General features: G+C 38.4%; 1 protein-coding gene across 4 annotated transcripts; it reads right to left on the bottom strand.

Annotated features, from left to right (window-relative positions):
* Window positions 1-1,360: 1,360 nt before the first annotated feature.
* On the bottom strand, window positions 1,361-24,031 carry SOCS4 (suppressor of cytokine signaling 4). Of its 4 annotated transcripts, none has more exons than XM_045396449.3 (3): window positions 23,744-24,031; window positions 18,884-19,012; window positions 1,361-8,499 (listed from the first exon to the last, which is right to left on the bottom strand). In XM_045396449.3, the coding sequence occupies exon 3, from the start codon at window positions 8,405-8,407 to the stop codon at window positions 7,085-7,087; it is 1,323 nt and encodes a 440-aa protein (XP_045252384.1). In that variant the 5' UTR covers window positions 8,408-8,499; window positions 18,884-19,012; window positions 23,744-24,031; the 3' UTR covers window positions 1,361-7,084. The 4 variants fall into 4 exon arrangements, with proteins under 4 accessions (XP_045252384.1, XP_045252385.1, XP_005561359.1 ...); XM_045396450.3 differs by having other exon boundaries at window positions 4,856-8,499; window positions 18,884-19,070; window positions 23,740-24,031; XM_005561302.5 differs by having other exon boundaries at window positions 4,856-8,499; window positions 23,740-24,031.
* Between the last annotated feature and the right edge of the window lie 51 nt (window positions 24,032-24,082).

Below are 24,082 nucleotides of genomic sequence, written 5' to 3'. Positions count from 1 at the left end.
TGAATAAACATTACCTCCTGTGTCAGGCACAGATGACATGACCCCAGTCAAGGAACCTACTAACTAGCAATAAAGATGTCGTGACAATTATATGGTGTGCAAAATAGACACATATATGCAATATATGTATTTTTTTAGACGGAGTCTCGCTCTGTTGCCAGGCTGGAGTGCAGTGGCGCGGCGCTATCTCAGCTCACTGCAACCTCCGCTTCCCGGGTTCAAACGATTCTCCTGCCTCAGCCTCCCAAGTAGCTGGGACTACAGGCGCGCTCTACGTTGCCCAGCTAATTTAGAGACGAGGTTTCACCATGTTGGCCAGGATGGTCTCGATCTCTTGACCTTGTGATCCGCCTGCCTCGGCCTCCCAAAGTGCTGGGATTACAGACGTGAGCCACTGCGCCCGGCCAATATACATTTTTTTAACATATAAAAATATCCTAAAAGCATGTGGTGCACTTGCATCTTGCTTTGTGTAAGGCATTAGTGAGTCAGGGGGTGGCCATTTAAAACTGTGAACTTATTTAAAGGAAGACATCCCTGGATGTATTCCACAGCAAACACAATTCTCACACTGAAAAAGGGGCAACAGAGGAACTTAAAATATCTAAGCCCAGAGTCTTATTTTTGGATAAGGGCACACAGGCCTATGGAAAATTACACGACTAGTGTGGACCTAGCCTGTCCTCACTGGAGACAGTGAATAAGCAGTGCTTTGTGGAGCCATGGTGAAGCCTGAAGCAACAAGAAATCAGCAATCCAGTCATGTTTGATTTGAAATTTGGTATCTTGCTCATCATAGGCTTTTTTTGGCATCAATTCTGATTTTACAATATTGCACCAAAACATTGTCTTCCTTAGTCTATTAGTCAAATATTTGTGCCCAAGTGCCTCACCATACCCTAGTCCTGGCACTGTACCAGTAATGGATAGCCTCCAACTTTTCCTTGCCTGCAATCAGCCAGTAGCTGAGCACATTGGAGGGGTCTAGATCTAGGCCATTCCTGTCCCTGTGGACTTGTCTACAGGGAACCTTTGCTTGGGAACTAAGTCCTCATCTAGCAGTTTGAAGGTGCACTGAAGTCCAAAGCTCCCCTACCCAATCCTTCCTTCCAGGTGTCAGACTTTCAGAGTGGTATGAAGAATTCCCCACCTTCTGCTCCCTTCTTTATCTTTCTAGGTATTTCACTCCAAATAAATCTCTTGCACCTCTTGGCACCTGCTTCTGGAAGATCCAAACACAAAAAACTAAAAGGAGTGTATTATAAATTAGAAAATGTGTAAGAATGTGGATTTCTCTATTTTTTTCAGATTCTAAGTTGAATGTGTGAAGACATATGTTTTTAAAATAAAACACAAAGCCTTTGGATTTTACATAGGAAGTTTTAATTAAGAAGAAATGAAAATTTATCCAGATCAGTTTATTTGAACTTACATCCAAGAAGAAACATTCAACTTAAGGATTAGAAATAAAAGTGGCAATTGTCTACTTCTTTCGTGGTAAGGAATAAATCATACAAGCCTGATTAACAAGAGTAATAGCTTTGTGAAAACTGCATATTTGAGTACATGTGAACTCATACTTGGCTTATATAGAATTTATCCAATTCTAGCAAAGTCAGCATAATTTAAGTAAACCTTGAGTTTTACACCATGGCTCTCAAGTCTGAAAGCTTAGATTTGATTATAACCATGGCAAAAGTGATTATCTTTATTTTCTGAAAACGTAACCAACTTTTAAAATAAGTTAGGCAAACATCAGTTTTACACAGACCATATTCTGAAGGGTAGGAGGAAACTGCAGTTGTTCCTCTAATTGCAGAGCCTAAACCATAAATTCAAATTGTACTGCTATCTCTACTGTTAAAACAAGTCAAGAAAGTATTTTACAGTCTAAGAGAAGTGAATGTAATTATGCAGGGTCCACTACAGAGATATTTTGAAAACCTATCATCACGTTAGTACTCAATGGCTGTACAGCAATTATTTTAAAGTATGCTCTCAGGGTCACCTCTTGCTGAAGAATTAACCTCCAGGAAGTCGAGTGACAAGTATCACCTACATTTTATAGGAAATAAAGGCAAAGAAGATTTAGACTGAGTAACCTGTTCAAAATTAGAAAGTAAATAAAAAAATAGACTTTGGCTTTATTTTAAAATCCCTTTCTATTGGGTTATATCCATTAATCTACATTTCAACTTCCAAGCCAATCTATTTTAAAAAGTTACCTCCATTTTGTGTCCAGTATCTTACTGTATTAGAATAGTACAGGTAGACTCTTGCACTGCTCATTTCTAGTAGGCCACTAATAAAGAAAAACCTTTGTGCTTTCTGTTCTTTCCTTAAAATACAAATGGAAAACTGACTTTTTTTCCTCTAAAGTAGAAACAGTAGTTTGCTTGGCTAAAAATCTTTTATTCACTTGGGCATTACATCACCTAACATTACACAGGCTATTTTACATTTAAACATTGTTTTCCTTGTGTTGTCTCCAGGAAACTCTTATAATTTTGTCTACTTTTCTGTGAAATTTGCTTTACCAAAATGAATGTGTAAGCTGTTAATTGGATTTTGATTATAGGTAAAAGTGACAAGAAATATTTTAAAGAAAAGTTAAGTATAAGAGTTAGATCTCTGCCAGGCATGGTGGCTCATGCCTGTAATCCTAGCATTTTGGGAGGCAGAGGCGGGTGGTCACCTGAGGTCAGGAGTTCGAGACCAGCCTGGCCAACATGGTGAAACCCCGTCTCTGCTAAAAATACAAAAATTAGCCAGGCATGGTGGCACACGCCTGTCATCTCAGCTACTCAGGAGCTGAGGTAGGAGAATTGCTAGAACCTGGAAGGCAGAGGTTGCAGTGAACCAAGATGCACCATTGCACTCCAGCCTGGGCCGACAACAGCGAGACTCCGTCTCAAAAAAAAAAAAAAGAGATCTCAAGGTTTTTGTTTCATAGGAAGGAAGCTCTCTATTGCGTGGATCTATAAAATGATCCAAACTTCAGAGACAGGAAGCTGATAACTGGATTTATCTTCTTAATGGCTTTGGCTCATGAATAAATGATAATGGTTTATGTGTTTTTCTTATAAAAAGAAATGGAATTTGTGTACTGACAGGAGTCCTACTTGCCACATTTGTTCTACTTATTAAGGGATTTCTAATTACTAAGACATTCTTTATATTATTTATAATAAGAAGTCAAAACTTTAACTGAAAGCCATTCTTTGACCACAGTTGGCCATTAGCTGAAATTCAGGAAAGAACACAGGTTTGATCACCAAATCAATAAATCTAGCCACAGGCTGACTAAAAGCTTCCTTTAATCTTCTTCCTATTAGGTCTTCCTTTAAATTAAACCATTCCCTTCATGAATTATTTAAGTGAATGGCATGGTTATAGAAAGATCACATATAACTCTATACAGAAATGCTAAAGGAACCTTAAAGTCCATTCAGCATACTTCAGGAATTATACTATTAATCAAGATGCTGTAGGCTTCGGAAAAAATGGGAGTGGGAGTATGTCCTGTAAAGCTTCAGAGAAAAATAGAAAAGTCAAGTTTATTTCCTGATTAGCCCAGGATGATTCCCAAAGCGCAGTTAAGTGTCTGGTCCAGACTAGCTATTAGCGATTAAGTAGTTTCTTTTCACTGTCAAGGCTTTTCCCTGAGGTAATGCCTAAATTCCTAATTTTAATATTTGATCTTATTTCTCTTAGCTCCATCCTCTCTCACCAATAAGCTCTCCACATTTCCACCATGCTAAATACTTTCTCAACTCTGGAATTTACACTTTTCAAATCTTCCCTTTGTTCAACAGAGTTACAAAATTTTAGACAAATTTATATATTCCCACATTGTTCCTCTTAAAATTTACTTATTTATATAGTGCAATCAATATACTGTTTACATTTTATATAGGTTAGTTTCTGAATACTCTATGTTCTTCCAAATGTATCCTCACAAGACACAGAGGAAGGGGGTAACCTTTCTGAATTCCAATTCCTTAATATTTTAAAAACAATTCTTACTCTTTTCTTTTCCCTTAAACAATTCCCTTCTCAAGTCTTTATATATCTACTTTCCAAACTTCTTTTCACTGTAGCAAATACCAAAGGAAAAATAAAAATCATTTCAGAGTCAATGAATCTCTTCCCTGCTCTCATTTATTAGATCATCTACTTCAAGGCTACATATGTGGCAGTACTTTTAAGTGTTAACAGCTGTTAATACCTTGAAGTTGAAAAAATAAAAAAAGCCAGAGAAAACATATCACAAGCAATCAGTTTGAATTATATGAAAAGGTACTTAGATCTTGACTTTCATATAAATACTAATTTTAACACTATAAAAGACAACATAATTATATATCATTTTTCTTTATAAAACTACCCCGTAACAGAATATTTGTAAGCTAGTCATCCCTTAGGTTTTTCTGTACTGATAAAAAGTTATTTTTAAAAGAAAAATATTTAAAATAATTGTTTCACAGAAACAGAAAATCTTATCAAATTCTGATAAAAAACTATAATCATGGGTAGTCTTACCACACTATTTTATTTCACCAAAGATGGATATTTAAGAAGTGGTATATTTGTTAATAAGATAAGCTTCTCAGTGATCTACAAAAGCGCCACAATAAAGATGAGGTAGTATGAGACTTTTCTAACCTTGTAAACGGTAAATACCGTCTTTAGAAGAGATATTTATCCTGGCATTGGTGTTATGATATCCGGAGCCTCATCACTGCTGAGAGGTGCCATTTTTGTAGCTACATCTCATTGAGACTAAGACAATCTTGAGATCACTGAGAAAAAAAAATGCTGAAAGATAACAGTAATAGAGATTTTCCTTATTTAATTTTGTAATAATTACTAAAAAATTGTTTTAAAGCTATTATGGAAAAATGCCATTTTCATTTTAACAGAACTGCAAGATAGGGAAATGCTACTCACATAAAAGCAACAATAATGAAGAAATATTTGTTCTAACTTGGAAGTTTGAGTCAAATTTCTTTCAATCCAGGTAGAAGCAGTTTCCTAATATAGCTAAACTAGCATCAAGAAATCCATTACGACATTAAAAATGTCAATTTGTAGCCGGGCGCGGTGGCTCACGCCTGTAATCCCAGCACTTTGGGAGGCCGAGGCAGGCGGATCACAAGGTCAGGAGATCGAGACCACGGTGAAACCCCGTCTCTACTAAAAATACAAAAAATTAGCCGGGCGCGGTTGTGGGCGCCTGTAGTCCCAGCTACTCGGAGGCTGAGGCAGGAGAATGGCGTGATCCCGGGAGGCGGAGCTTGCAGTGAGCCGAGATCGCGCCACTGCACTCCAGCCTGGGCGACAGAGCGAGACTCCGTCTCAAAAAAAAAAAAAAAAAAAAAAAAAAAAGTCAATTTGTACAAAGGGTTAGACAGCTCAACAGAAGAAAAATTGTCTGTCGGCCGGGCGCGGTGGCTCAAGCCTGTAATCCCAGCACTTTGGGAGGCCGAGACGGGCGGATCACGAGGTCAGGAGATCGAGACCATCCTGGCTAACACAGTGAAACCCCGTCTCTACTAAAAAAATACAAAAAACGAGCCGGGCGAGGTGGCGGGTGCCTGTAGTCCCAGCTACTCGGGAGGCTGAGGCAGGAGAATGGTGTAAACCCGGGAGGCGGAGCTTGCAGTGAGCTGAGATCCGGCCACTGCACTCCAGCCTGGGCGACTGAGCGAGACTCCATCTCAAAAAAAAAAAAAAAAAAAAGAAAAATTGTCTGTCTACATTTATTATTCATTGATTCTTTAAAAAAAGAAGTTAGATAGGATACCACTCCATTTATTTTTACTAGTTACCTTGGGATAAAGATGTTTCTAAAAACGTTGCCCTGTTTCTGGGACAGTAAATTCAAAATATCACCCCTTTTGTCCAGTACTGCTTTGTATGCCATAAGTCATGCCGCTGTCAAAAGGCTTCCCTTTTTTTGAAGCCACATTAAAGACTAAGTTAATTCTGAAGATAGAGATAATTATTTGGATCTTGTAGATCAAAAACAATATTAAGCTTCCTGAATACTGAGCTCCATGTTTATTTCTTGAATCTTTATTCAAGTTCAACTTAAAATAATAAAAAATACTTAGGTACTCTTTGGTTACCAGTGGAAATTTGTGGCTGCTTATACATTGCGGAATTTCCCCAAAGTAACAGCTCAGAGTTTCTATAAAAGGGCTAAGTAGAAGCAACAGTTCATAAGCTAATACAGAAAAACCCCACAATTACTTTAGCACTTCAGTAACTAATAGCTACTAATAGTGTTATCATTATTTTCAAAGCTTCCAATGAGAAAGGAACAAGATTTATGTTTTGAAGATGGTTTAGCTCTTGCAGGTTGAGAGAAAGACCTATTCAGAAATGACAAATGATCCGGCCACATTGTAGAAAAGTAAGTGCCCCTCCAGAACATTATGTTTTCATTTGATTCTCATTGACCAGATTAATCAAATTTAGTAATCCCGCTTTAGAGTTAATATTTAAAATAAAAACACATCAAGTTTGACTTGGTTTTGTTACCTTTAACATCCCTACTAGTAAGTTACAAAAGTCAATAACATTAGTATGAATGGTGAATTACAACATTCAGCTTTACTGAAGAATGTCAAACTCAATGAAAAGGGGGATGGGTAACTATAGTTTACATATACTACTACTAATGGCATAGATTAACAAAATATTTCACATGTAGGAAGGGATGTAAGATTACTTTTTAAAGAAAAGTATGAAATATAAAATATTCAAATGTGTTTGCAATGCCTACCAAATTTCAAATATGCCTGGATCATGTGTAAATTAAGGAAAGAAAAAAGGTAAGTATACAACCTACAAGGTAAAAACAAAAACCAAACACCTGGTTAAAAGTATCTATTTAAGCTCTAGTGTAAAACCTTAAACAATTTGTGTATCATTAAAAAAATGGATTTGTAAGTAAAATTTAGGGCAGAGATTTATTTTGGATGCCACTGCCTTCGCAGAAAAATTCAAAGTGGCATAATAAGAAAAACAAAATATTAAAAGAAAAAATATATATCATTCCCATGCTCCTATCCTGTTACTAGCATTGCTGTTCTGGTGCATCAATCCTGAGTACTCTAACTTTTGATTTATAATGATATTCCTTCAGATATAATTTCATAGAAGAAGGAATTGGAAGGGCATTGATGCCATCATAAGTCGTACAGTTACAAATAACTGTTCTGCATATATGCTGCAGGGAAAAGGGGAAAGTCCGAATTAAAGGAGTGGACAGCAGTGGTTCAAAGAACATACAGGCGCTTGGGTCCTTATAATGTTCTAGGAGCCCAGTAATGTCAGGAGAATGAAAGACACAGGGGTCATGTGCATCAAAGCTAAAGTTGTGATTCCACTGTTCAATTCTAGCATGAAGAGAACGACTATAGCGTCTAAAGCTAACAGAGAATAAATAGTCTTCCTGTGCTGAGTCTCGAAGTAAAAAGGTACCCTCTGGTTTTCCTTCCAGTAGTGCTTCGGCTGCATATTTATCCATTACTCCCCAGTAACATGGGTTGTTATTGATCTGAAGGAGGTCTGGTACAAGACAGTGGACATAATCAATCTGCGTGTGGTATTTAGGAGGTGTTTCCAACTGCAGGATTTCATCATCCAATTCCCATTTGGGTTTGTTTCTTTTTCTGGAACTTGTGCAAAGTGTTAGAATTTCATCATCGGAATCCATATCACTATCTTCTATACTGTTATTTGAAACCAGGTTCATCACAGAGCCAGTCATAGGATCTTCTCTACACAAAGCATTGTCGGTGGTTATGACACAGGGCTGAACATTGGTATGTGAGAAACAGTTTATATTTTCTTCCATATTTCTTAGTTTTAGCTGACCATCCCTCAATTCAGTCTGAGACAAGTCTGTGCTTACCCATTCATCTGATTTGGAATTTATAGGAGCAGTGTGTCGTTTAATAAAATGCCACCTAAAGGCTAAATCTGATCGAGGTGGGAAAGGACACTTATCTAACATGAGTTCACTGATATGAATTTTCCTTTTAGATGGAAGCCCTGAAGAGTGCCGACTACTACAATTCTTTATTGGAAAACACTGCCCCACGGCATCTTGCAGTTTTTGTTTAAGAGATCGGCCTAAAAATCTATGCCCACAGGAATGATCTAAGTCCAACTCAATGGATGAACAGCTGTGCTTCCTTTCTCGGTTCCTTAAAGACACTTCAGTTTTCTCTATACCATTCACCGTTTCAGCATCTGAATAACTCTCACTCTTTTTTGACCAAGATAACTTCTTTCCACTCCACACATAACCATCTTTTCTGTCGGCACTTCTGCTCCGACTAGTCTTGGGCCTTACGTCTACATTTTTACTATTATTTTCATTATTTTCTGCCATTTTAACAAATTATCCACAAATTCTAATGTTATAAATACTGCTTTTTCAATTTTTCCAGCAGAAAGTTTCTTCTGGGCACTTTCTGGATGTATCTAAAGAAAACAAAAAAAGTCATTAACTATTTGTCATCTACCTTGTCTAGTTTACACACATTAAGCTTCAATTAGACACGAGGAAAAAGCACAGTTAGTACATGAAAAAGAGATGTTGGAAGGGAGTCCCAAGACACTTTGTTATCACTTAAATAAAATGCTATATATTATATAATATACATAACTTAATAGTGCCATAGAGTGAAGAGTGAGTTCCTTTCTCATAGCTTATTTTTCAGTGTGGATCAGAAAAAGCCAAGCCTCCTCTATCGACCATAATATATGCTCAAATGTGAATAGTTTCTAGTCTTGAAGTATATCTTAAGCTCATCTCTCCATACCATAGTTTTGTTATTTCACAGCAGACCAGTGAATTCTTTGTAGGAGACAGACACAAATCTATAAGCTGGTGTTTGAGAACTACTACCTTACATAGTTCCTTCACCTTCTTCTCCCTATTTCCTTCCCTACTGATTAAAATATGAACAATTTTAAGTTGTAAAGCTGTAAGAATTTATTAAATAAGCAATCACCATTGAACAGCAGAAATGCCCAGTAAGCATTCCCAATACAGTGTTTTAAACTCACTTCAATAATTGGTCAACTCTACCATTAGTCTAGACAATTTTTAGAAAATATAAAATTGAATAAAAATTTGCCATTTTAAACACATAATCCTTTGTATTCTTGATCATTTGAAAACAAGCAGATTAATTTCTATAAGACACTGCCTTTCCTCTGAAGTTGGTAAAACATACTAGAATTTGCAATGTAAAATATCGAGTTTCATGAAGACTTATGATAATGATTGTCTGTAAATAGAATTTACTAAAGTATTCTTATGTGGAATAAGATTTAGGGTTGCCGGGTGCAATGGCTCACGCCTATAAATACCAGCACTTTGGGAGGCCGAGGCGGGCAGATTACCTGAGGTCAAGAGTTCAAAACCAGCCTGGCCAACACAGTGAAACCCCATCTCTACTAAAAATACAAAAAATTAGCCAGGTGCAGTGGCACACAACTGTAATCCCAGCTACTCAGGAGGCTGAGGCAGGAGAATCGCTTGAACCCAGAAGGCGGAGGTTGTGGTGAACCAACATGGCGCCACTGCACTCCAGCCTGGGGGACAGAAGTGAGACTTCGTCTCAAAAAACAAACAAAACAGATTTAGGGTTGGCTGGGCACAGTGGCTCACATCTGTAATCCCAGCACTTTGGGAGGCTGAGGCGGGTGGATCATGAGATCAGGAGGTCGAGACCAGCCCGGCCAACATGGTGAAACCCTGTCTCTACTAAAAATACAAAAATTAGCCAGGTACGGTGGTGGATGCCTGTAATCCCAGCTGCTTGGGAGGCTGAGGCAGGAGAATTGCTTGAACCCAGGAGGCAGAGGTTGCAGTGGGCTAAGATCACACCACTGCACTCCAGTCTGGGTGACAAAGCACGACTCCGTCTTGGGGGAAAAAAAAAAAAAAGATTTAGGCCAGGAACTGGGGGAAGGGGTCCTATAATCTCAAATATTTTACAAATGAAAAATAAATTTTGTAACTAAAAAAATAAATAAATTTTGTAACTAAAAAAAAAAATCAGTCATACTCAACAGTCTGATATGATTGTCTATATCAGAGGAAAATTTAAAAATCCCAACAGTCAAGTAAATGTCTACAGACACTTGAATCCATTTTCAAAGTAGTGGGATTTTAAACAAGTATCTATATTAGAAAATATGATTGGCAAGTGTTTAAAAGTGTGAACTAATAATAAAGACTTGCTAGATAAAGAATTCCATTTCTAAGGCCAGATGCAGTGGTTCATGCCTGTAATCTCGGCCCTTTGGGAGGCTAAGGTGAGGGATCACCTGTGCTGAGGAGTCTGAGACCAGCCTGGGCAACATGGCGAAACCCTGTCTCTAACAAAAATACAAAAAAATTAGCTGGGTGTGGTGGCGCACGCCTGTGTTTTCAGCTACACAGGAGCCTGAAGTGGGAGGATCGCATGAGCCTGGGAGGCAGAGGTTGCAGAGAGCCGTGATCTTGTCACTGCACTACAGTCTGAGTGACAGAGTGAGACCCCAGTTCCAAAAAAAAAGCAAAAACCATCTGGTGATTAGAGTTATTATGGTCAGCCCTCCATATCCATGGGTTCTCCATCCTCAGATTCAACCAACTGTGGATCGAAAATATTCGAGGAAAAAATCCCCAATAAATTAAAAGCAACACAGTATAATAACTCTTTATATAGCATTTACATTGTATTATTACAAGTAATCTAGAAATGATTAGAAGTATTTGGGAGGACATGTGTAGGTTATGTGCTAATATTACTCCATTTTGACTTTGGTATCTGCAGAGGTCCTAGAACCAATGTCCCATGGATATGCAGAGACAACTGTATTTTGATTTAGTGTGCTCAATGATCTATAACCATTTAAGATCTTTGGGGAAAACTATCTAATTTTGAAAGAAACTTCAAATTGTATTGAATTGTATTCAACTGCATGCTTTGGCTGTTCATTGACTAAATTCCACTGAACAAAAATTAGAAGCAACAAAGTGGGCTGAAGAATATGAAAAGTCACTTTTTTTTTTTGAGACGGAGTCTCGCTGTGTCGCCCAGGCTGGAGTGCAGTGGCCAGATCTCAGCTCATTGCAAGCTCCGCCTCCCGGGTTTTTACGCCATTCTCCTGCCTCAGCCTCCCGAGTAGCTGGGACTACAGGCGCCCGCCACCTCGCCCGGCTAGTTTTTTGTATTTTTTAGTAGAGACGGGGTTTCACCGTGTTAGCCAGGATGGTCTCGATCTCCTGACCTCGTGATCCGCCCGTCTCGGCCTCCCAAAGTGCTGAGATTACAGGCTTGAGCCACCGCGCCTGGCCGAAAAGTCACTTATTAATAAGGTTTGAAATGCTTGGCACTTTTATTTACTAAATGAACTTCACTTCTGAGTGTGACCTCTAGTCTTGTCTCCTTGCTACCTCTAAATTGTGGCATTTCTTCCTTCACTTCCATATGAGAGCTAAGCTCTCTACCTGTGTTCTTGATGACATTCTGACCTTTACCAGGGCCCTACTTCAATTTCTCTCTCAAACTCCTTGCTACCTTCAAAAACAACTAAGTCTGCTTATAAAATGTTTCAGTGATTATTATAATGTTTTCTTAGTCATAACTGTTTCCATTTCTACTAAATTTATTTTATTTTTTTAAGACAGGGTCTCTTTCGCCCAGGCTGGAGTGCAGTGGTGCGATCGTGACTCACTGAAGCCTCGACCTCCCAAGCTCAAGTGACTTTCCTGCCTCAGCCTCTGGAGTAGCAGGGACTACAGGCACACACCACCATGCCAGACTAATTTTTAAAAACTTTTTTGTAGAGACAGAGTCTCCCTAGGTTGCCCAGGCTGGTCTTGAACTCCTGAGCTCAAGTGAAAGTGCTGGGATTACAGGCATGTGCCACTAAGCCCGGCCCTAAATTTCTCAATGAGTAGTGTAACTTAATTTCCTCTAAAGATGAAAACCGCTTTTTGTTTTTTTCTCATTATAAAACAAAAATTACTCCAGTCAGAAAATGGCCGAGTAAAAATCTTTTTGCCCCATCCTTCTCTCAGAAGTCAGTACAAACAACAAGAAAATATGAGAAATAAAATCACAAACCTCTTCTTCAATGAAATGAACAGATATCTATAACCCGAGTCATAAAGTAGAAGTACAGAAAATGAATGAACAATAAATGACTCAGCAGCAGAGATGCAGGTGACAGACATCAGGCACAGAGGTAACATAGATAAGACGTAAGCCAACAGAGCAGGTAAAATTCAGGACCCACAAGCACTGGGTGCTACAGAAAGTATGGGTGGAGAACAGGGTGGAACATGAGGAGATGAGTTGAAATTCTGCCTAAGAGCAGGTAGATTTCTCAGTTTCTTATCCCACATTTAGAGGAGATGGGACATTTATTATTTGGAGAAACTGAACCAGGTGGGCTCAGGACTTGAAATACCAGACACAGCAGAGGGTAGAGGGGAAGACTGGGCCTAAAAAACAGTAACAAAGTAAAAGTTCCTTGCTCTCTTCTGCCATCCAGCTCCCAGAACTCCAGCAGCTAGATTTTTATATCTTCCTAATAGAAGAGTGGCAGATACTTTCCTGGAGAAAGAGAATGGCCAAAGAGAAAAGACCTGTCGAAGCTGATAGCTGGGAATCCTCCAATAAAAAGCTAGACCACCACCCTAGCATACAGTGAAGCACACACATCCACAGGCCCTGGTTACTCACACACAGTTTCCAGGCAGCATAGCTGTATACTCTGAACTATGAAAGAACACTCCTGGGTCATCAGACTTGATATGGTTTGCCTGTGTCCCACCCAAATCTCACTTTGAATTGCAATAATTCCTATGGTGCAGCCAGGTGGAGATAATTGAATCATGAGGGCAGTTTCCCCCATACTGTTCTCATGGTAATAAGTCTCTCGAGATCTGATGGTTTTATAAATGGGAGTTCCCCTGCATAAGCTCTCTTGCTTGCCACTATGTAAGATGTGACTTTGCTCCTCATTCACCTTCTGCCATGATTGTGAGGCCTCCCCAGCCATGTGGAACTGTGAGTCAATTAAATCTCTTTCCTTTGTAAATTACCCAGTCTTGGGTATGTCTGTATTAGCTGCATGAGAACAGACTAATATAAGACTTTTGAGGAAAACTTCTAACATATATGAAATAAAAAAATATACAGAATTTGGAGAAAGCAATAACTATGGAAAGAGTAGAAACTAAAATTGACTTATTTCAAGAAAAGATATTACAACTATGAATAAGTAAGATGCTATAAAAAATGAGGTGGGGGCCAGGCACAGTGGCTCATGCCTGTAATCCCAGCACTCTGGGAGACCGAGGTGGGAGGATCACTTGAGATCAGGAGTTCAAGACCAGCTTGGTCAACATGGTGAAACCGTCTGTACTAAAAATACAAAAATTAGCTGGGTGTGGTGGCAGGCGCCTGTAATCCCAGCTACTGGGGATGCTGAGGCAGGAGAATCACTTGAATCTGGGAGGTGGAGGTTGCAGTGAGCCGAGATTGCACTCCAGCCTGGGTGACAAAAGCGAAACTCCTTCTAAAAAAAAAATAAAAAATAAATAAATTTAAAAAAAAGAGCTGGGGACTACTAGAGTAAGAATTTTTTTGGAAATTAAAAATACGATTGTTAGGCCAGGCATGGTGGCTCACGCCTGTGATCCCAGCACTTTGGGAGGCAGGTGGACCATGAGGTCAGGAGTTCAACCAGCCTGGCCAAGATGGTGAAACCCTATCTCTACTAAAACTACAAAAATTAGCTGGGCACACTGGCAGGCACCTGTAGTCCCAGCTACTCGGGAGGCTGAGTCAGGAGAATCACTTGAACCCAGGTGGCGGAGGCTGTGGTGAGCCAAGATCATGCCACTGCACTCCAGCCTGGGCGACAGAGTGAGACTCCATCTCAAAAAAAAAAAAAAAAAAAAAAGATTGCTGAAATATATATATATTTTTAATTGAGACAGGGTCTTACTTTGTCACCCAGGCTGAAGTACAGTGGCATGACCTCAGCTCACTGCAACCTCTGTCTCCCAGGGCTCAAGTGATCCTCCTGCCTCAGCGTCCCAAGTAGCTGGGACTACAGGTGCATGCCACCATGCTCAGCTAATTTTTGTATTTTTTTATAGAGATGGGGTCTTGCCATGTTACCTAGGCTGGTCTCGAACTCCTGGGCTCAAGTGATCTGCCCACCTTGGCTCCCAAAGTGCTTGGATTTCAGGTGTGAGCCACTGCACCTAGCCTGAAATGAAATATGCAATAGAAAAGTTGGTGGGTATGCTTAGGAACTAATACAGCAAATAGGAAAAAATGGTTAACTAGACAGAAAAGACAAGAAAATTAGAGATTAATACAGGCATTTCACAGAAAACAACAAAATGGACGGGAGAAATTATTAAAGAAACTATATTAGAAAATTTCCCAGGAATGGCCAGGTGTGATAACTCACGCCTATAATCCCAGCACTTTGGGAGGCCCAGGCGGGTGGATCACCTGAGGTCACAGTTCTAGACCAGCCTGGCTAATATCGTAAAACCCCATTTCTACTAAAAATACAAAAATTAGCTGGGCGTGGTGGCAGGCGCCTGTAATCCCAGCTACTCAGGGTGCTGAGGCCAGAGAATCACTTGAACCCCGGAGGCGGAGGTTGCAGTGAGCCAAGATCACGCCATTGCACTCCAGCTTGGGGTACAAGAGTGTTTTCGTCTCAAAAACAAAAACAAACAAAAAAAGATTAGAAAATTTCCTAGGACTAAAGGACAGGCACCTCTATATTGAAAGAGCCCACTCAGCATCAAAGTACATTATTCGAATTTTAGAAGCCTAGCGATAAAGAGGAGATACTAAGTCTTTCTAAGAGGGAAAATTCATGCTCACCATGGAAAACCCAAACCAGGCATAAAGTTATAAGGAAAAAAGTAAACATATCCATAATCCCACCATCCAACAGTAACCACTTTAACATTCTCAGTATCTCTATACATGTATATGGATGGCAAGGATGCATTCCCACAGCATAGCGGTGGCAGGCATTAGAAACACGGTTTGAGTCCCTAAGAAGGAATGTGACTTTAATATTTTGCTAATGTGTTTGTGTCTTTTTTCTTTAAATCATAGCCATATGGTAAATTTTCTATTTTGTTATGGTTCTCTTTTATTGATGGGCATGCAGTGGGCGTTTCTTGGAAATGGCCAATTTTTATTAAAATATTTCTGGAAGGAAAAAAAAAAAAGAAACATGGTTTGAGTCCAGTTTCTGTTTTGTGCTAGCCATATAACCTTGAAACATCAGTTCATTTACATGTAAAATGGAGGTATTAATGCTATCTATTTCATTGGGCTGTTGGGGATTAAATAAAATAATGCATGTACTCAGTTCAGGTCCTAAATGTATTAAGTACTCAATATATGTTAACATATATGTTCATTTTTTTTCTTTTTGTTTTAAAAAGAAACAAAGATTACATATGTTGTTTTGTTAAAGCACAAATTTTGGGAATTAAAAATACGATTGTTAGGCCAGGCATGGTGGCCAGTCTTATTGGCTTTACAGTTTTCTTCATAATGAAGAAATTACAGAATACCTCTGTTTCTAGTGCAGTGTTACTACAAAGAAAAGAGATTTTCATGAGCAAATATAACTTTCAGGAGGAAAACTAATGTTTCAAAGTGAAAAAGGATCTATATGTCAGATACAGGTGAAACTCAATAGACCATGAAATTACAGAACAATTTGATGTCTTTCCCCAAAGAACAACTTTATACGCTAGTTTGGTTTTCTTTGGCAAGGCTTACCAACTTGTATGTTACAGGTACCAGTCAATCAAGTGTGTTTGGATTTTAGGTTAACTGTTTTTACGTGTGCTAATGCTGCAGATGTCCATAAAATAAAGTGAAAAATATCACTGCCCTACTCGAGTTTTCCACACATTTACTTGTATTTAAAGAGCTAATGCAGGACAGGCGCGCGCGGTGGCTCACGCCTGTAATCCCAGTACTTTGGGAGACCCAGATGGGTGGATCACTTGAGGTCAGGAGTTTGAGACCAGTCTGGCCAACATGGTAAAACCCTGTCTCTACTAAAAATACAAAAATTAGTTGGCATGGTGGTGTGCGCCTGTAGTCCCAGCTACATGGGAGGCTAAGGCAGGAGAATGGCTTGAATCTGGGAGGCGGCAGTTGCAGTGAGCCAAGATTGCGCCATTGCACTCCAGCCTGGGCGACAGAGCAAGACTCCATCTCAAGGAAAAAAAAATAGTTAATGCAATGAAATTTTTTTTTTTAAACTTTTTATTTTTTGAGACGAAGTCTCACTCTGTCGCCCAGGCTGGAGTGCAGTGGCACAACCTCTGCTGCCTGGGTGCAAGTGATTCTCCTGCCTCAGCCTCCCGAGTAGCTGGGATTACAGGCAACTGCCACCGTGCCTGGTTAATTTTTGTAGTTTTTTTCAGTAGAGACGGGGTTTCGCCATCTTGGCCAGGCTGGCCTTGAACTCCTGACCTCGTGATCCACCTGCCTCGGCTGGATTACAGGCATAAGTCACCATGCCCGGCCTGAAAATTTTCTGATTAGTTACTGTTTTGTATCTCTCTCAGAATTAGAGCTTCACATAAATTTCGCATGGCTATTCTTTTGCTAGAGAACTGTAAGTTCATGTTCAAGAAGCCCTACTTTTATAAACTGTTATCTTTTGCCCCATCGATATACGGTACAGAATGTCATCAGATATTTTAGTCTTCAAAGTCGGAAGAAAATTTTTCAATTTATATTTGTCTAAAAATTACAAAAACTAATATTAGTACTAAATATGGTTGATAAATGTTACCATCATGCATTGTCAGATGGTCATTTGTCTGTGCTATTCCTAAGAGAAGAATGGGAGTTCCAAAAAGCTGACAAGTTATGGCAGCCAGCCCTCTCCATTTCTTTATTAACTTTCGGTGTACTGTTTATATCTTTTTGTTTGTTTGCTTGTTTTTGAGACAGGGTCTCACTGTCACCCAGGCTGGAGTGCAGTGGTGCGATCCGGCTCACCGCAACCTCTGCCTCCCAGGTTCAAGTGATTCTCCTGCCTCAGCCTCCCGAGTAGCTGGGATTACTGACATGTGCCACCACTCCCGGCTAATTTTTATATTTTTAGTAGAGACAGGGTTTCACCATGTTGGCCAGGCTGGTGTCGAACTCCTTGACCTCAAGTGATCCACCTGCCTTGGCCTCCCAAAGTGTTGGGATTACAGGCACAAGCCACCGTGCCTGGCCTTACTGTTTATATCTTACTAGAATAGTTCGTGGATTGTATCATTTTAAATAAGAGAATCTTTAAAATACTTTGTAATGAGACATGACCATAGAAATTTTATAACATGCAGGGTTTGCTAATTATCTCAAGGCAAAGTACTTAAATAAGTTGTTGAACTTTTAAGAGGAGTTACGCATTTTTCTTTTACAAAATAACAAGTGTTCTAAATTTTATAACCATTACTGAAACAACAAGTGGCTCTCAGAAACTACTTAGCAGATAGATATATTTTTTTAAAACACATACATTTAATCATTCACTTTTTGGCATAGGTAACATCTTAACAATTACTGAGGAAGTAACTGTTTAAAAAATAACCCTGTGCTATGGAGATAATCTTATTAGAAAAAAGACACTTAGAATTTCTTTCACCATTATTTGATTCTGTTATAAAAAAATGAGAGAAGTATATCAAACTATCATATCTTTATCCTGACATATATAAAGAGAATTTTCTAATCTCTTCCAGAAGCTTCTTTGAACCAAAATTCTAAAATATTAAAAAAAAATCATTTTGCTTTCAATAAAAATAACTTAATTTTGGTGAGAGAAAACTTATTTTTATTGTTATGAAGACTAAAGATGAGTTTTTTTGAAAATGTGCTTTGGTATCTTGTCCATACATGTAAAATCTGAATTTAAAAAAAAGTGTAGGTTCTGAATCTGAGCAAGTTATTCCAGATAGCCTATCATTAATTCTTAAAATTTTATAAAAACTTTGTATAAATGAGGTAGCAGAGGAAATGATAAGGTGGCTTTACCAACAATTTTATGTGACACAGAAATCAAAGATGATAGTTTGAAAGATGCTGACAAATCAAAGATCTTTGACTGTAGCTGCAAAGAAGCTTTTTAAAAAGAAGGTGAAAGAATCACTTGGGAAAAGGCTGCTTTGGTTCTTGATTCAATAATTAATTTTTTATGAAGGCTGCTATGTTACATTGCCCTGGGGAGTACAGAATGACATCTTTTTTTTTTTTTTTAAGTCATATTTCTTGATGAGCAAAAAGCAAATGTTTAAAAAGTAAGTTTATATAAAAGCCTTCTCAAGAAAACAAGTTTCCAGATTCTGCCACTATTTGGTCCCAGGCTCTACCACAAATTACAATGACAACAATAACAGAATGAGTGCCCATTATGTCAATTTTCACTACAAACTATTTAAATAACATTTAGTAATACTGAATAAGACTGAGAAGGTGAATTTAATTCAAAATTTCTACAGAAAACAATTAAAATCCAATAATTAAAAGGATAAGCTTCATTCATCTGGAAATTCATTAGTTTCCTCTATGATGTAGGATAACAGCATTATTGTATACATTAATTATTCATTGAGCTACTTATGTCTACAATGCTTACATACATCTAAGACCACAATTAATGTAAATATTAAATTGAAATAAATTTGATCCTATAAAGAATAATTCAGTATACTACATTAATAATTCACAAATATATTATTATTCTGGTAGTAATTAAGCCTGGGGACTTTCCCTACCAAATTCATGATTCCAAAGTTTACCTGCCATCATGTGCCCAAAAACTCCTTGAAAGCATTCTGATCATAGTCCGCGATACTCGAGTTGGATTCTGTAGAAACACTTAGGCTCCACAAACGGAAGTCACTGGAGAGCAGACAACAGATGAACTCCTTGGAATGTTAAGAAAAAGATGTGAAAACGGGTTTGTCTGTATGGAAAATATCTGACCTAAAAAACAAATGTTTTTCTCATTACAGAAGCAATACAGGTTCATTTTCCAGTAAATATTTTAAAGTAGCTCCTTTTTTCATGCTACTGAGCCAGGGCTCATGGGACTTAACGGTAATTTTTAAAAAAAGAATCATTGATTTGGTAGCACTACACCCTCCTTACCCTTTCTCCCCACTTTTTCCACGCTTTCCTAATTATAGTTTCCTTATGTCACTTTTCCCCACTCTATACTCTTGTGGACACTAGTTCTGAAAGATGTTAACACATATTCTGGAGAAAAAAAGGTTCTCTTGTCAAGTAAGTTTGGGAAATGCTTCTCCGCTCAAAGATTACAGTGCATATTTAGCAAACGTTCCCAGGAGATCCTTCAGTAAAGAAATAAATAAGCAATAGAATAAAGAATAGAAATAGAAAGAATAGAAAAAGAATAAAGCATAAGCCATAGCTTCCTGTGTTTACTTTGCCACAAAGCCTTTTGTGGAAGAAAGTTTGGGGAAACATTAATGGGCTAATCTGTTAACGTGAGTGTACATTCCCTAAGGTTATTAGCTAAAGGAGAGAGGTCTAGGAACCCATCACTGAAGAGGCTAATCTACAGTGAAGAAAGCAGAAAACTACGAGCTGGCAGTACCTGAACTTCTAAAAGCAGAAGGAAGATTAAGAGAATTTAAGAAACATAATATTTAAGATATAATACTGAACCATTTTATGGAATAAATTAGATTGAACAGATTTATTTTTTCTTCCAATCTGTAATTTGTTATGATAAAAACAATATATGCTCATTGTGTAATACATGGACCATTCAGAAAAGTTTAAAAAGGAGGGGAAAAAAGCTATAATTCCATTACCTAAAAGCAAGCAATTTTGACATTTTGGCCTATTTCCTTGAATTCTTTTTTCTTGTGAGACCAATTAAGCATATAAAGAAAATTTTAAAGTTTTAAAGATCTGTAAAAAATTAACAACCTATACCGTTTTTCTCTATACCATATTTAAAAATAAACATGGTAAAGATGAAATAGCATGAGCTGCTAAACTGTCAAATGTGGGCTACAATTCAGACTTTGCCACTCACTACATATGTTACCTGGTTTAAAAAAATCTAATTTTGGCCAGGCGCAGTGGCTCACGCCTGTAATCCCAGCACTTTGGAAGGCCGAGGCGGGCGGATCACGCCATCCTGGCTAACATGGTGAAACCCCGTCTCTACTAAAAAATATAAAAAAATTAGCCGGGCGTGGTGGCGGGTACCTGTAGTCCCAGCTACTCGGGAGGCTGAGGCAGGAGAATGGCGTGAACCCGGGAGGTAGAGCTTGCAGTGAGCCGAGATGGCACCACTGCACTCCAGCCTGGGCAACAGAGCAAGACTCCATCTCAAAAAAAAAAGAAAAAAAAAAAAAGAAATCTAATTTAGCTTAAGTTCTCCCACTGTAAAATCTGGATAATGCCAGCTACCTCATGTTTTTACTGCCAGGAGTAAAATGTATGAAAATAACATACACTGAACTTAAGGAAAACAAGTATTAACTGCTTCCTAGTATTACTCAGAACTTTTCATGTTAGAAGAAGTACATTTCTAAGAATGAGAGGTGGGAAAGTGGCAAAATCCAGAAAAAGGAGAGGGGAAACAAAGGCTACATGTTAAGGCTAGAAAATCTGCACAAAAACGTGCCTCAGAAATCTGAAGTCAAGGAGGCTTTTCCATTTCTGAAATATCACAAAGCACTTTATATTATTCCTGATGTTAAATACATTATTTTAAAAAAGTTTTAAATTCTTTAAAACAAAAATTGTAGTTTTTTAGAAGCTAACTTAGTAAATAGATTTAAATAGAAACAAGCAAAGATTTTATAAAATTGTATTATATTTTCTTCACTGCCTTATAACAATTACATATGGTTACATTTAAGGTTGGGTAACAAGTTTTATGTACAAATTAGTAAAAGGTGACTCTAGACTTTATGTTTTACTAAATTCTAAGTTTTGTGGCAACTGCTATGATTTGGAGAATCAGTGTGGTAGACTACCTTGGACTAGGTGAAAGACCTGGGTTCTATTTCTAGCTCCGACATTTCGCAGGTGTGTGACTAGATAAACACCAGATAAATTACAACTTTTCTTAGTTTTTCTATCTATAAAACACTGATTATCTCATCTTGCTGTAGTAAGGATCTAGTGTTAATGTAATACAAGAATCAAATACTGGCTGTGTTTAGTCAGGGGAATTGGGTGGCTGGGAGTATGAGTAGGAGGGGGACTTTTACTGTATTGTCTTTTATATCATACTAAGTATACCTACAGACAAGTACTATTTATCCCCAAATTATGAAATAGGCTAGTAAATTTCAGGACACATTTGGAAATATACAAATCTTCACATTTCTAAAATGCCTTCAATGTTTCTTTTTTCAGTACTTTGGTCTCCTTGGCTATTTTACACTCTTCTAGCCTTACCTTTCACAAGATTAATCATTTTTACACCAAGTACATATTTTACTAGAAAATCATTTTTTAAACTCCTTCCATAAGCCAATACTGATAAATCCTCTTAGATAAACCCTGTAAGATCACATGATTTTATATAGGTAATACCATCATCTGTAGAATGGCAGTGTACCCATGTTTTCTCGCTCAATTGCCCTTGGGAGCAAAAATATTTGTGAGCTTAAGGGTAGTATGAGTGGTTACAACACAGCAAAGCTAACTAACCGTCACTGCAATTGAATCTGTGACTTTGGCATCATTTTCAGTCAGTTCATTTAGCCACCCACACCTATGGATAAGCACTGTTAATGATAAATAACTACATTCGGAAAATTTTTGATACTCATATCTGTGACACAGTTACACTGATTTCTTTTTTAAAAAACTATGTTATTTTAACTAACTAGACAATTTTGCTAATATTTAAGTTATACATCTTTCATTACTGCACTATCATCTTGACCATATTGTTTGAATGTCTATTTCCCTCAGCAAGACCATAAACTCACTGAAGGTATTACAATTTGTAGCCATTTGACTGAAACAAATGGAATTGTGAAAACATGATACAAGCAAAAACAAGAATACATTTTTTAATATTTGAAAAATTTACTGGATAATTATTTAAACAAATCCCACTTTAAACAAAAACCACTAAATATCCACCCAAAGTACCCTTTTAATAACATGAGACATTAATAACAATTACTTTTATATATCCATGAGTATCTCCAATATACTCTAACAATGCGACGGAGGTAGGTGTCATCTCCATTTTAGAGATGAGGAATTCGATTTTCAGTAAAGGAACATATTCAAGGTCATACAATCTGTCAGTTAGAATTAAAACCCAGGACTGTTGAAGTCGGAGGCTCAAGCTTTTACCATACATGCGAAATCTGCAATGAAAATTGTTCTTTAACCTATGAACCAAACGACTTGATTGATAAGAGAAAAAGATGTGTGGACACCAATCATATTCTTAAAGTCACATAGGTATTATAGATATTATAGTGAAGGCATTTTGTAGCTATAACTTGTTCCAATTTGCAGATTCTTCTTATGCTGAGCTCTGAATAGTATTAACCAGAAATCTCACCACGCTTTATTCAACATAGAGACGAATATTATGAGAGTTCATCTTGAACTCTATGTACTCTAGCGAATGATATTAAGTTACTTGAACAAAAAAATTTATCAGTCAGTCTATTGAAAAAACAAATGATCTCCAAAAAAAATTAGGTCACTCAGAAAGCATCATCTCAGGTACCACTTCTCTTTCGGGAGATCAACAGTGGGTTATTTTTCCACAAATCCCAAGTTGTTTTTAAGCCAATCATTCTTCCTCTCCATTCATATACAAACCTCAGCGTCTAGCAAGGCTATCTGGAGCTCTAGTACTAAAAACAACGCCTCACACAATGCCACCCACGGTAAGAACACGACGGTTTGCCTGTGTTCTTGCAACTTTTCACAATGGAACTAGATTGAAAAAACAATAGGGAAACCTCTTCAACAGAAAAACGTCTCAGGTAACGAAATAAACGTGAGTGATACTGGAAGGTATCACAAAAACGCAGAAAAATTCTCAAAGATAAGTAAAAAAGAAAGAATATCATTCTGAAGGTTTTCATCAGAGGCTGGTGTACCAATTCGAAGAATGTGAAGATACAAGAAAAGCATAAACTTAAACTTAGTGGCCAAGACTTTAGCAGATGTTGCATGGATCAAATGTAAGTACTCAAGGCTGTTAAGTTGTAACTCTTCTTTTGGTTATAAACATTCACTTCAGTAAACTTTAGGTGGGATCTGAATAGAGAATATAAGTTACTTTCTTCATAAGGGATGTATAGATAGAGTCGCAAAGAATAAGCATTAATTTATACCCCATACCTCCAGGGACCAAGAGAACCAACCGGAACAGAAATTAAGTCATTCCTCCTTTATCTCTACAGAAGCGACAAGGTGAGGGCACGAAGGATGCCAAGATTAGAGGCTCTTAAAGATCTCGCCTTCTTTTCTAGAGAAGATGCTCAAAGATCTGTCTGCTAACTGGGCCCCAAGAAGAGATCGGATCCTTTTAGGGATCCGGATATTGTTTCCTGAGAGTAGAGCCTGGAGGGCAGGAAAAAGACCCCCGCCTGCGAGGCCAGGCAGCGGTCACCCTTCCCCCACTCACCTACCGCAGCACAGCTTAAATGGGGTTGCCCGAGTAACTGCTGCCATCACCATCGCCATCACTCTGGGCGCTTGCTTAAGTGGAGAAGGGAGGCCCAACCACTCCTGCACCTCGTGTAGGTCTTACAAAGCAGATGCTTTTCTGCCACCCCCAATCCCGCTTCGGCGTTCCGGTCCCATCCCAGCCGTCACGGTCTACGCCTCCGCCGGTTCCCTGGGCGCCGCCACCACTTCCGTGTTCAGCTCCCTCCCTTCCTCCCTCACTTGCCCGGGCAACCGGCTAATTTCCACGCGGAGGGCGCCGCCGCTGACGCCACCACCCCGCGACCTCTGTCGGGACCCGC

The sequence above is a fragment of the Macaca fascicularis genome, chromosome 7 (genome assembly GCF_037993035.2).
Source record: "Macaca fascicularis isolate 582-1 chromosome 7, T2T-MFA8v1.1".
NCBI lineage: Eukaryota > Metazoa > Chordata > Mammalia > Primates > Cercopithecidae > Macaca > Macaca fascicularis.
This window is presented reverse-complemented; position numbering and strand designations above follow the sequence as displayed.

Coding starts and splice junctions, on each gene's coding strand:
- SOCS4 (XM_045396449.3), bottom strand. CDS start 8,407: ATGGCAGAAAATAATGAAAATAATAGTAAAAATGTAGACGTAAGGCCC.